Source organism: Lissotriton helveticus, chromosome 2_1, assembly GCF_964261635.1.
Source record: "Lissotriton helveticus chromosome 2_1, aLisHel1.1, whole genome shotgun sequence".
Taxonomy (NCBI): domain Eukaryota; kingdom Metazoa; phylum Chordata; class Amphibia; order Caudata; family Salamandridae; genus Lissotriton; species Lissotriton helveticus.
The window spans coordinates 684,704,406-684,719,147 of NC_136059.1; the positions used below are offsets into that span (position 1 = coordinate 684,704,406).

General features: G+C 43.9%; 1 protein-coding gene across 4 annotated transcripts in view; it reads right to left on the reverse strand.

Moving 5' to 3' along the window:
* Positions 1-696: 696 nt before the first annotated feature.
* Positions 697-14,742, reverse strand: part of ARB2A (ARB2 cotranscriptional regulator A) — a 1,817,924-nt gene continuing 1,803,878 nt past the window's right edge. For 3 of the 4 annotated variants that reach the window (XM_078675377.1, XM_078675378.1, XM_078675379.1), the window contains one exon: positions 697-3,319. In XM_078675377.1, the coding sequence (XP_078531503.1) occupies positions 3,177-3,319 (143 nt within the window). In that variant the 3' untranslated portion in view covers positions 697-3,176. The remainder of the gene's footprint in view (positions 3,320-14,742) is intronic. The other variant, XM_078675380.1, reaches the window with a different exon arrangement.

The window sequence follows — 14,742 nt, forward strand, 5'->3', positions numbered from 1 at the left end:
GCATTGGTCACGAAAGTCATCGCGATCACAATCGCTGTGAAAGCGAAAGTGATCGCGATGACGTGCTAGAACACGCATGGGATGCGCGAGCAGCACGCGTGCTTGTTGCACGTTCTAGAAAGATGGTCGCCGCCTTGGAAGCACTTCCCAAAGTAGCTTCTAAATGTCTCTCCGAGCAGCGCATGTGCGCTGACTCAGCGAGACCTAATTGTCATCATATCATTAGCTAAATAAATTGATGTTTAAGATGCCTTAAATTTAGATTATTTTTTTTCTTAACGCTGATTCCGCCATGGAGTGTGAGCAACGCTGTTAGTAGGCTCAAAAAATCTCTTAACTTTTTACCAGTATTTTAGTATATATCTCCATTTTGTTGAATGAATTGAAGTGCACCGTATTACTTCATGTGAATGGTTTTAATTAACTATCAAATAAAGATTATGTATGTGTGTGTAAGGTTGATTGTATCAGTATCCATCTCAAACGTGGGCAAGATGGGCCTCATGTAATTATAAGTCTGATGAAGCATTTCTGCATAAAGGGCAGTACAAAGAAAGTTAATCACAATTCAGAAACTGGAATACCCAGCTAAAATACACTCAAACAGATCAATAGGTTACCAATTTATCCCATGTAATGTTATAAAAAATAAAAACATATAGTATCTAAAAGGAAAGAGACAACACCTGCACCCCATAAGAAGAGAAACGTTCTTTTAATTGAGTGTAAACAGAAATATACATTTCGTAAGAACTTATGTGCTTCATTAATTTTTACAAGCGATACCACAAGTTAGGCAAGGGCATGTGATCGTAACTTACAAAACGGTAATTTTCCAACATTTCATTAGAGAAACAATGGTACGTTTTCCATTACAAACATAAAGACAAACAATTTGGTTTATATGGAATTTTGGAGAATACAAAATGTTAATGTATGAGTATGCGTCTTTTAAATTATTTTGCGGAGTATTTCCTGGCTCCTCTTAAGGAGCGGGAATTGGCAAAGGGAACACATCTGGATAAAAAAACAACACAAATAAATCGCTCATATTAAAAATAAATCAGAGAGACTACACACCATCATCACATCTGGTCCGTGCTCAATTATTCAGATATGCTGAATGTAAATAACCAAAGAAGAGAGAAAAGAGCTTGATTATCAGATCACCGCATCAAATAAATATCTGTGGGTGATGTGCCTTACCTACAAAGGCTGCTTCTTTCGCTACCATTCTCAGATGTGTTTGTATTAGTTCCATGTTAGGAGGAACTCAGTTTGACCATTAGCACTATGGGTCCCAGTCATATGTAACAAAGGAAACGATTCAGCAGGAAAAAAGTAAGAGAAATGGCAAATCGCTCGTTTCGCTCTTCATTAACCGACAGCTCACAAAAAAACAAGAATAACTGAGCAAAGTTCATGCACTATTTTCGAAGAAGCTCCTCTCCCAAACGAGGCAATGGGATGCAGGGCACCTATACAGTAAAACACAGAGGTCCGCCTTACTGAAAGTCTTCCTTCATTTCGGGGACAAGTACATATGGTACATGGGAGTAACTCCATTAATTCAAGTGTTTCATGTGAACATCTTGTGAACAGCAACATAGAAAAACGACTCGATTGTGCTACCTTCGTGGCTCTCTTATCATCGGTAGGTGGGTATCCTTGGCACACTAAGAAAACTGCCTTATGGTAACATCATCAAAACTGCAAGCACTAACACGAGTGGGGAGTCGACACCCACTGCTTCAGAGGCACAGTCCCTATGAAAAGAGCATCATTCATAATAAACCTTGTGTTTTCTCTGTTCACTGGCATATTCCCAGGTACTTGACTTTCCTATCAGTGTTAGGAAGTATAAAGGGTTCCGATATAAAAATAGGTCCAAAAGTAATAAAAACGTGCGCTAAAAAATAATAGGGGGTATTCCAAATGAGAAACTCTGAATAATAAAATCTCTTTGGATTAAAAACTGCATTAAAATCTTTAATATGCGTAGCTTTTTTTGCAATACTTCACAGTGAGGTCTAGAATTCTGTGTAATTAAATTCATGCTAGCCCATATAGATCCGGCCTCCCATTCGTCATCTATTTACGCCCATGGGAAAATTCTCAAAAAATGGTCCACTAAAGCACTTGCCATTTTAAGGTAGAGTTTACAAAGATTCTGAAGTCTAAGTTCATTGACCCTGAACCCGAACAGAGTAAAACACTAAATTGATGTTTCTAATAATTCCTTGAGCAGTGCTTTTGTTCCCTTTAAAGCAGAAGTGTAAGAGGCTAGCAGGTAAGTCAATGTAAAGGGGCTGGGTCTCAGAGAATCTGTTGGAACCAAAAACAGGCTTAATGTACATGTCTGTTTCTTGTTTCCATCCAATGACTTGGGCCAAAAAAGCATATCCACGTTATCTTAAAATAGAGCATTCACAAAAAAACAGAAATCACACAGAGGAAAAAAATTAACTTCTCAGCAGGTGTTGTATGCACAGTCGATTCTCTGGTCTCAAAAGGGAAACTGCATGTTGAGATACAGTACGCAAACAGATTTTTAATTCGTAAAAACCACACAGCTTCCCATTCCAGCTTAGTAAATATGGCTTGAAGCATTTTTTTAAACCTAAAAGGGCACTATAATTCTATGTTTATGTTATATTTCATCTATTGCAAGCAAAAATTAAGCATGGCCTGCCTTTTAAAAATATGATTACAGCTAAAAGGACGAACATTTTTCTTTTTTAAATTTTTGTTAAACAAATATAACCACTTCCCAAAAAAGTATTCAGCCTTTAAGAAAAATAAATGGTTTGGTTATGCAGGTAAGCTTCAGAAATCATGCTAAGTGCAGGGCCATGAAAAGTAGGTGAATGACTGTGTCAGGGCAATTAGAGCTGCACCATGCTGCACTGTACAGTGCCACTGTCAGACCTAATCTGGGCACTCATGGGCAACGCACAATCCAAGCTACAGCCCACAGGAAGCAGAGCCAGTGAACCCATATTGCTTTGACAGTTGCATTCATCTAGAAATAATCCAAAACGCTTTTTAGATGTATACATGGCGACCTTGTGCAGTATGAAGAAAACAATCTAATGAGGAACTGGGAAGCTGCATGGTGAAAAACAAGTAAAAAGGCCGTGTCTGCGAAGGAGCGCGTTTGGTCTGCAGGGTTCCCCTCACAACTCTTCATGCTTTATTCTGTTGGATCGCCGGGTTGGGGTTGGCTTGACTTTAGCATTCTTTGCCTCTAGAGCTTCTGTAAAGAATTTGAAGATGGAATGGAAACTCTTCCAGGAGGTCAGTTCATGGCGTTCGGTACCTGGAAAACAAAAGAGAAGGCGTTTGTGTATGCTGGGCCACTGTGCCAACAATTTTTAGTTATGACCAGCACTTACATAGAAATTTAGAAGTGCAGGGACTCTTTACTCTGGAGTATCTGCTTACTACTGAGAAGTGCCAGAACCCTCTCATTAAGAGTAGTGTACCAGTGCTGAGAAGTGCAGACACTTTCCCTCTCAAATTAGTACCTGACAGTCCTTGCCCACTTAAAGCACAGGTTAGAACTGCATACGTGGAACTTTTTTTTTTAACTGAGCACTCCTAAATTAATAGTATGGGTATCGAAATTAACAGATGCTTTAAGGTATCTAATGCGTTTTTGAGAATATGTTTTAGCACAAGTTGGCAGAAATAAAAAAATGCCTAAAGTAGAATATACAAATTTGTCACAAATAAAAAATATTAGAAGCAAGCTTAAAAGATACGGCTGCAAAAACAACTTTTTGGTTGCAAATAGGTTTCTTCCAAAAATGTGCTGACAGAAAATTCAATTTGAAATTTATCACAAAGTTGCACCAATATGAAGGTCAAAGACCGCCCAGGTTGCGAGCGACATTGCTGGATGGTTAGCCCACAATCCCAACAGCATCTGCCTCATGAATTTCACAAGTCAGCAGGTGTCACTCTGGAGGCGGGCTCTGATGGCTTCTGATCGCCTCCCACCACTGTCTGGGGATTGGACGATTCCGCTCATAGTCTAAGCGTGGCAGCTGATGAATGAACCCCCTCTCCTGCAAGCACTCTTTTTCTATGGGGGACACTTCTAGACACAATCTCACATGCTCGTCAATGATGAGTGGAAGATCAACTACAATTCATTTCAGTATGTGTGTGGTTTTGTATATCAGGGGAACAACACATGTCTCCATATTAAAGGAGGTACAGGCGATAAAGGCCAGGACCAGTCGTTACCTTTCTGAAATTACAAACCATGCACGTAATAGATTTGATAATGCGTGACATTTCTCCAACACCTTCTTCCATTTAGTGCAAAATCTACAGTAATACCTAAACCACAGCCGAGTTCTTTCTATTTCCATTTCGGACACCAAAGTACCTCCTCGTACATGACTCCAACAATGCAATAAGCCACAAGATTCCACTGATCACAAAAGTGATCGTTTCTGACAGGAGGTGTCACGTCTTGCTTCTTGCTGGGTACACCAGGAATGCTGCACGGACAGCTAGAACTCTCAGAATGTATGCCATATATTTTATACTTTGACACTGGTTTATGTTAATTCTTTATTCAGTAATAGTAGGTCATTGCTATGGTTACTTTACAATGGTGCAACACTTCTCCCTCCCTTCAGCTATTCGCTTAGTCCTGGTATCCACATTTGTTGCTTAGCAACAGTTTTGTGACAGTATCACAATCTGGTAGTGCAACAATAAAGACATTTGAGGAAGAAGGGAAACGCAGCAAACGATGAGAGGGAGACATTAATACGTGTACGCATGACCGCTGCACATAGCTGAGCCTAAATCAAGTGTACTTTCTTTTACAAACATTTTATGAAATAGGGCAATCATCTTTTCTAACCACTTGGAACAATCAGGATAAACGATGAATATAAGAACATGTATAGTAATATCACATCTCTGTCCAATGGAGTAACTGTAACTTCTACTTGTACATATATTCCCTCTTTATGTCAATTTGTTTATATATATAAATATGCGTATGAATGCTCAGGAGGTTAAGTAGTGCTAACTATTGCAAGGATGCCTAGAAGGATCGAACATTAAAGTGTGCTGGTAAGGCACCAGCTTACCTTGGCGACCTTCACTCAAGTGATAACATCTTGAAAGAACCGCCATGGTGCACACTGCTGTTTTAGTCCGTCTTTATGCTATATATAATCGAGTAGGCAGAGTTGCAGGAGCTCACATATGCGCTTTGTAGACTACGCATCCACACAAGTATACGCTGGATATGATTACATATGATGCGCCACAAGGCCAAGTAATCGCCAAATGCTGCACTAAACAACAGCCTGTAATGTAACCTAACATCGAAATTGGTGCCCTCCCCATGAAATGCTGTCTGTCTGTCGTGGTAAATACCACTGTTTGAATATGGTGCCACCAATACTGATAATATAGCTAGGATAAATTCATCAATCCCTTGCCAGAAAATGAAGGTTTTGACGCTTACGTTTTAACCGAAATGTTACACTTGGTTACTGCCCTGGTCTGTGCAATGGTGCACATTTAAGTGGTCAGTATGCTTTCTTTACCACAATGAATGCACTGTCCCCAGAGCAGCCGCAAACTCGCAGCGGATTAGTAAGAGGCGACAGGCTGGGTGAAGCAAGCAGTGCGCCTTTCAGCCCACGACCCACTGTCCATTCGAAAGAGGGGAGCATAGATAAACTTGCAGGTGGGCGCAGTGAGAGACTGCACCTGCCTGCAGGGTGCTCTTTCCCCCCTCTGAAGACCACCCTCGGCCCGCACACGGACTATGCGCCACCTCTATGTGGCATGCGGTCAGCCAGCCGCCTGACGCACTCTTTGCCTCTGTGCTTGTGCCTATAATATGAAGCAGATGCAAAGAATGTTCTCGTTTGCACCACTCCTCCAACGCAAATGAGGGAAATACCCGGCAGAGATGGCGCTACATGTGTGCTTGCACAATCTGTGTCATAGAAAGGCCGCACATTTGTGCGCAGCCCCTCTTCTGTAATACAAAAGTGCCTCAGGGTGTAAAAATGAAGTGCGCACACCCTCTTCGCTCCTGGGGCACTTTTGATAATAACAAAGACATCAATGACCATGAAATGGGAGGTGGATCTAAGTGGTGCCATGAGAGACAGTTAATGTGCTGGGCTTGATTCCTCAAGGTTTAATACCGATTTATGACTAATACTGGTCCTCATCTATTCTGCATATGAGTAACATTAAGCACAGCCCTAGATGTCCAGTTCGTGTGGATCAAGCTAAGTTCATGCATTTGGGTTGTAACTTCCAAATGTGAATCAGTTCAGAAGAAATAGGGCATATCCCATCACCAAAAGTAGAAAGCTAAATAAAGGAATGTTTTCCTTACTGGATTTGTGAATCCAATTCAAACATGTGGATACAGGAATTCACAATATTTACTGAAAAGCAAGGCAAAAATCACAATTTAACTAGACAAAGCAAAGACCGTGCACAGTAAGTACTAAGGACTGTGGGGTCACTCAGGCCCTGGAAGCATATGCAGGGGCTCAGCTCAAGGGGTTCTCCCAGGCCAAGGTGTGTTCCACAAGGGAAGTGCCAAGAAGGCAGAGCTGCAGAAAGCCTTGAGAGCATGCGCACAGGCCCACCCAGAAGGAGAAATAGATGAGGAGGGATCTTTGTCTGAGGAAAAATCAGAGCAGGACATGACAGAGGTTCTTGACATGCAGCCTACAGAGGGCGAGAGCAATTTCCGACCAGTAGTCCACTCTAGAGCAGGCAGCAGTGTCTCCTCAAGGAGCCTGTCCTCAGAGGAGCTGGTGGACAGGAAGGAGGAGAGGAAACTAAGCCTAGACCTTGCCAAGAAGGAGAAGGACAAGGAGCAGACCCTTGCCCTTGCTAAGCTTGGCAAGGAGCAAGCTCTGGAGGAGAGGAGGGCATCCATGAAGGAAAGAAAGATGGCCCATGAGCTAAACCTCAGGGAGCTGGATATTAGAGCCCTCCAAGTGCAGTCCAGAAAAAACAATAATTGTGGTAGCATACCTGCAGTTATTAGCCTATGAAGTGTCTTTGAAAGTGCACAGGGTCCCATAGGAGTTCACGCTTAGGCTTTGGAGGTACATGCCCAAGGTAGGGAGGGACACACTCCTTACAATAGAGGTGGGGGCCCAGTCAACTACACTGCGACGAATACCATTTTAGTCAGCAAGTTTGGATTCACACCTGAGTGCATTTTCTGGATTATGCTGGTAAGGCACTGAAGAGCTGTGTGAGAGGCTGGAAAGTTAATGATTATGAACAGTTGTTTTTGAAGGAGCACATTCGTGATACTTTTTTTCGGAGCTGCGCCAACACCTGGTTTATAGCAAGCTTACTGACACCAGGAAGCTTGCTGAGGAGATGGACCTCTGGGTCAGCACCAGATTGTCCTAAAAGGTATCTGGGGTAGAAAGCTTTCAAAAGGATGGTAAGTGTCTCAACCAGAAGAAGGAAGGGGGGTTAAAATACTGAGTTCTCTAAAGGCCCCCAAAACAACTCACATTCCCTTTCCTGCCACCAGAAGAAAATGTACCCTGATAAAGGTCAGCAGCCCAAGCCCATCAAGTGCTATGAGTGCAACGAGTATAGACACTACAAAAGGGATACCACGTGTCCCAGAAAAAAACACCAACTCCAACTGGTGGACAGGTTCCAGAGGTGGCTAGTATAATGCTTTGGGAGGAGTCTGTTTCAGTTAACAGAGGGTGTTGGGGGAAGTTTACAGGGGTTACTCTAGTGCCCCTGGGTGATAGTGAGATGGTTTTAAAGATCCATGTGCCCTCAAATACTACAAAGTATAGACAATGGGTCACCATCAATGGTTAAGATGTTGAGGCTCAAAGGGATACTGGAGCCAGTATGCCTATGGTAAGGAGTCAGCTGTTTTCCCTACAACAGGTAATTCCTAATGAATTTCACCAAGTTGCAGTGGCATACAACAGAGAGGGTCACTATCCTGTGGTCCTAGTTCCATTTGTGTGGGGAGGGGTTTTAGGTCTTTTGAAAGCTGCAGTGAACCCTGTCATTACTGTGGACTCTTTGTTAGGTAATGAGCTGGAGCACACCACCTGGAAGGAAGAGGAGCTCAAGGCTCATGTGGAGATCTAAGGGTTACCTGAGAGGATCTGTGCCCCAATAAGGCCCATGGTTGCCCCGGAAGGGAGTCAAGAAGGGCTGGAGCCTGGAATAATGGCCCAGCCAGATGCTAAGAAGGGAAAGGCAGAGGACATAGTAATCCAGCCCCTGAATGTACTTCCAGTGAGATGGATGGGGCACCTGCAGTGACTGCCCGGTGTCCACTGAGGAAGGCACTGTTTCTCTTGGTGACTTCCTGAGCTTACTGGATGGCATGTCAAAGGATGACCCACCAATGAGGAGTTCTGTAGCGGACAGAGGGAGGGCCCACCATTAGGGGCATGAGGCAACAGGCTGAAGCCCAAGCACCAGGTGATACCTCTGATAGTCACCACATTTACTGGGAGGACAACCTCCTGTACACTGAGCCTAAGGTTCCTGGGCATGGGACATCAAGGGCCCTGGCGGTCCCCCAATGCTACAGGGCCTTCCACCTGGAGCTGGTTCACAAGATTCCCCTGACAAGACGCCTAGACCAAGACAAAATCTTTCTAAAGCTTGTATCCCACTTTTATTGGACCAGGATAAAGAAATCCTCAGATGCGTTCTGTAGGGCTTGTGTGACCTGTCAGGCTGATGGAATGACAGGGCAGAGGCTAAAAGCCCCCCTTAACCGGCTGCTGCAGGTAGCACCCCCTTTGAGAGGGTGGGCATCGACATTGTAGGGCCTATGGATCCCCAGACTGCATCAGGCAACAGGTTCATCATGGTTCTGGTGGGTCTTGCAACTAGGTACCAAGACACAATCCCTTTGAGGACTACTACTATACCCACATTGGCTAAGGCCCAGAGAATGTTTACCTGAGTGGGTTTCCTCAAGGAAGTTGTATCAGACAGGAGACAAACGTCATGTCTACGTATATGCAGTCAATGTGGGGATAACATACAGGTTCTCCACCCCTTATCATTCAGAATCCAATGGGCCTGTTGAGAGGTTCAACAAAACCCTAAAAAGCATGATCAGGGGGCTGCCTGAGGCCCTGGGGAAAAAGTGGGATATTCTCTTACCAGGCTTGTTGTTTGCTTACCGTGATGTGCCACAGGAAGAAGTGGGTTTCAGCCCCTTCAAGCTGTTGTATGGGCACCCAGTCAGAGGGCCTCTTAGTGTGGTAAAAGAAGGGTGGGAGCAAGCACCCAGGAAGGTACCCCTAGTTGTAGTGAGTTACATGCTGGCCTCAGAAGCCAGATGGCTAAGTTACATGAGCAAGATTCCAATAACCTTGAAGTCAGCCAGGAAGTTATGAAGGAGTTGTATGACACATTTTGTACCATTGTGTAATTTCAACATGGTCAACAAATGTGGGTGATGGAGCCGGTAGAGCCAAGGCCCTCCAGGATCGCTGGAATGGGCAATAGGAGGCGACTGAAAGAAAGGGTGAGGCCACATATCCTGTGGACCTCAGGACTCCTAGGTAACCCCACAGGGTGCACCATGTAAATCTCCTTAAACCACACTTTGATAATTTAGAGCTCACCATGCTGTTGGTGACTGATGGACAAGAGGAAGAGGAAAGTGAACCTTCCCCTGACCTCTTGTACTCTTAGGAGAAGGATGGGTCTGTGGAAGGAGTAACCCTTTCCCCCAATCTAACTCCTGAACAACAGAGAGCCTACCACGAAGTGTTGGGGCAATACTCTTTTCTGTTCTCTCTTATCCTTGGGACTACCCATGATACAGACACAAGGGACAACCTCCCTGTTAAGAATACATGTTACAGGTTGTCAGATAAGGTGAGGGCCAGCATTATGGCTGAAGTGTCAAAAATGTAGGAGTTGGGGGTGGTCGAACCCTCCAGTAGCCCCCGTTTCCGTCCTGTGATTCTGGTACAAAAAGTTGCCCAGCGGGCACCACACCTAAACTGAAGTTTTGTGTGGATTATAGAGGGCTAAATTCTGTGACAAAAACTAATGTTCATCCAATCCCTAGGGCGAATGAGCTCATTGACAGGTTAGGGACTGCCCAGTACTTAAGTCCCTTTGATCTTACATCAGGGTACTGGCAGATTACCCGGTCAGAGGGAGCAAAGGAGAGGTCAGCCTGCTCCACTCGAGAGGGCCGCTATCAGTTTAGAGTGATGTCTTTTGGATTAAAGAACAGCCCTGCCACCTTCCAGAGGCTGGTGAACCACTTCCTTGCTGGTATAGAGACCTTCTTTGAAGCCTATCTGGATGATACAGCTGCCTTCAGTAGCAGCTGGAAGGATCACCTTTTTCACCTCCAGGAAGTGCTTCAGGCTCTGCAACAGGCTTCAGGCTCTGCAATCGGGGCAATTAAGTTCTAGATAGGGCATGGGTCTGTACTTGGGATACCTGGTGGGTAGAAGCAACTCCTGGCCATGCCAAGATAGAAACCATCATGGCCTGGCTGCCCCCAAAAACCCAGACTGAGGTAAGAGCATTCTTAGGCCTCACTGGGTACTACAGGAGGTCTGTCGAGGGATATGACACCATTATTGTTCCATTGACCTGGCTGATTTCGATGAAGCAGGCCAGAAATGTGATTTGGAAAGCAGCATGCCAAACTGCATTTGACTCCCTGAAGCAAGCCATGTTATTTCTCCCAGGGGTTTATCGTTCAGACAGATGTCAGAGAGCATAGAATAGGAGCAGTACTATCCCAACTTAATGAGGAGGGCCTAGACCAACCTGTCGCCTTCATCTCTAGGAGGTTACTCCCCACGGAATAGAGGTGGAGTACTATTGAGAGAGACATTTTTGCTGTAGTTTGGGCACTGAAAAAGTTGAGGCCATACCTATTTGGCATTCACTTCCTGATTCAGACAGACCACAGGCCCCTCGGGTGGCTCATGCAAATAAGAGGTAAGAATCCAATATTTTTGGAGTTGTCCATTTCCCTATAGGGTTTAGACTTCAGGGTGGAACACAGACCAGAAGTAGGCCATGCCAATGCTCACGGTCTGTCCAGAGTTTTCTGTCTTTGTGATGAGAACTCCCTAGAGGTTGCGTAGATCTCCCCACTTTCAGCTAGGGGCATGGTCACCTGTTAGATCTGTTACGCTTAAGGTGGTCTTTCACCCATTTTTGTTGATTCTTTTTGTTGGTCTCAGGAATCTGAGCACTTTATCACCGCCAACCAGTGCTAAAGTGTATGCGCTTCTCCCTTAAACATGATGACATTGGTATATACCTGATTGGCATATCTGTAGTACTGGTAAGTCCCTTGCAAATTGGTATACCATATACCCAGGGCCTGTACTTCAAATGCTACTATTGGACCTGCAGCACTCAATATGCCACCCACAGAAGTGGGTTGGTCTGGCTCTGACTGATAACTGCATGATCTCAGGAGCCATGATTTATCGCCACCCGGGATCCACCTCTAATTTCGTTGCGAGGCTAGCGGATGTTGTGTCCCCATCGGCACTTCGATATTCTAATTTCATGGTGTTTGGAGATTTGAATCTACACTTTGATACAAAGTCTTGCCCCACAGTTTCAACCATGGTTGTAGATGTGGGAGGTTTGCAGCTCTTTCAACATGTAACATCCCCACACACAGTGTGGGGCATACATTGGATCATGTCTTTTCGAATATAGCTGAAATCTTTGTTAAGCAGCCTATGCCACTTGCATGGTCTGACCATTCTGCCATCCTCTTTTCGGTCCCTTATGAGGACTCGCATAAAAGTCTTGAATTAGTCTCTGCAGTACAAGCCAGGCGATGGGCCAAAGTTATCCCTTCAGCTCTTCGTGGCCCCCTGGCTAATAACTGTCCTAGCTTAGACAGATGTACTGATATAGCCAAACACAAGTAGACACTTGGATTAATGGGGCACTGGACCAAATTGCTTATTTAGAAAATCAGACCTTTTATAGACTACGACAGTCGGATGACTTGTTTAATGAGGACTTATTAGTACTAAAAAAGAAGTAAAAATGGATGGAGCACCTATGGGGCAGAGAATACGACCGGCCTGTAAAAGGGATTATGAGGCAGAAACTAAAACCTATCACTGCAGCATTCAAAAGTTTTTCTGCGATTTCTACACTAATAAAATTCTGGCCGACCAAAACTCACCTCATGAGCTATTCACTATGGTGAAGTCACTATTCTCCTTAGCTGCAGTCTCCGCCATGAGTACACCAACAGAGCAGAGGTGCAATGCTTTGGCACAGCTCTTCCTGGAAAAGGTAGTTAATATATAAGACTCGTTTCCAGCAGAAGTGAGAGACGCCCCCTGTTTAAAAGTTTGGTTCAACGGGGCGGAGGACAGCTTGAGCTTGCTCAGTTTCAGGTCTAGCAAATCCGAAGAACTGGCCACAATATAGGCATTAGTGAAATCAGTTTCTCCATTAGATTCAGCATCTCCATCCATTCTGGAAAGAGGACCCGAGGTGGTTCATCCGGTTTAAAGTGAGTTGATTAATAATTCCCTGAACTCTGGCCAGGTACCTGTTAGATGGTATCATGCTGTGGTGGTTCTGCTGGACCCAATCAAGGAAGAACATTTTCGGCCAGTGTCGATATTGCCACTATTCTTCAAGATTTAGGAGAAAGCTGTTAACAAGCAGCTGTCAAACTTCATAGAAAGCTACGACCTATTACAGAGGACCCAATCTGGTTTCGACCCCTATTACAGCACAGTCAGCATTACTGCTGGCGACCGAGTTGTACCTCCAGATTCTGGACACTGGAGATTCGGTGGCACCGTTGCTGTTGGAACTCAGTGCAGCGTTTAACACTATGTCCCACGTTATGTTAGTAGAAAGACTTTGAAAGTGTGGGGTATGACATAAAGTACTGTTATGGGTTGCTTTTACTTGGCAAGGTCGCACCTTTCAGGTGTTACAGAAACCCCAAAAGTCGTAGGTGCTCCCACAGAAGCCACACATAAGTACTGCACATATGCTCTGAACCTGGCCATCTTAAGTTCAGAAAACTTGTGAAAACTTTTCTTTTTCAGTAATTCTTTCGTAGCTTACCTGGTGTCTTAGCGCTGGGATGCCCCTAGGTAACCACGCGCTCTACAACTGTTCCTTCATTCATTCAGAAGCAAGGGGAGCCACAGGGCTCCTTGTTGAGCCCAACCCTTTTTAACGTATATGTGCGACCACTGGCGATCGTAACTTAGAGCTATGGGATTATGATTGTGTCATCATCATTAACTTTATTCGGTTTAATCCAAACCACCTAAGTATGCACAGTCAATACATAACAATCTATAAACGTATTCTTTCCCATTTCTCGAAAAAAAGCAACCTAAAAGCTTCAATAAAACAGTTTAAAATTGCAGTCAATGAATAGCATTTTTTTTCGTAAATAAAGTGCTTTGTGACTAATGGAATTAGGTAATTATAATAAGATATCTCTAGTAACAACGTCCGAGCTACCCTGGACATAATTAAATCTCAATTAGTATAAGGAGCCTCCTAAATCTCAGGCTTTTGTCACCTGAACCAGACATGCAATAAAATTCTGCTTACAGCAAAGACAATAGGGTTCAATGTGTTTGTCTTTAAAATCCTCAGAGAGACCAAATAGCGTCTAACTTCCAGGTTTCGGCAAACAGGTTGAATCCAATTTTTTTCGAAGAAAGCAATATTTGATACAAAAAAACATAATGTGCTCACCAGTTTCTGTGGCCTGGCCGCAGGCTGGGCAGATTATTGAGTCTGATTTGGTGGCTCAAATGTGGAAAGACCTTAAGAGTAAGCAACCCAGGCAAAATCTCACAAAGATGCTTTTTGATAGTGATGGTGTAATCAAATCGAGAAAGAGCTTGAACTTAGGATAAGACTTAAAACTTAAAAACTCAGTAGTTTGTCACCCTGCGGTCATACTAGCAGCATACCGTTCGGCCACATGAGTTAAATACTTGGCTTTTACAGTGGCTATGTCCGATTTGTTAATCCGCTCTGGGCAATCCTATAAATCAGTCAATCCTAGAGATCTATAACAAATTGCAACATGGAGTAGCCATGGGATCCTTTTGGCACCGCTTATATTCAAGACTTCTCTTAGTGATTTGCAGTATTCACTAGGCTCTGGCATGGTCCACAAACACAGCCAGTACATCAGTGGTTTCAGTGGGGCCACATAACCTATTCTCCTCATCCCAAGATCAAAATACAATGGGATCAGCGGAGTACTAGATGGAACAGTTACAAGGGATCCAACATATACGTTCTCACACACTGCCAACTTATATGCATCAACATGGCCTCATATCTCAACTCCATATAGTGTTGCATTTTGAGCATTCATTCGATAGACCTCCAGGGCAGGGGTTATTGATTAAGTCAGGGTCTGTTTATGGAAAGAAATTATAAGTTTAGATTTACAGCATAGGGTCAGATAGCTTTTATCTAATTGTGGATCCCAGCCTAATAATTCAGTCAACGTAACCTCGAGATAGTCAAAAGTGTTGACCCTCTCCAATGGTCTCGCAGCTATTCTCACAGCTCTTATTCTGCCATTTATCTTGCCAAAAACCATAAACTTTGTTTTCTGCACATTTAGCTCCAGGCCCTTAGGTACACAAAAGATCAAAAATGCATCTAGCAAGTTTTGAAGGCCTATAGGTGTCCTGGAAATTAATAGGGAATCAT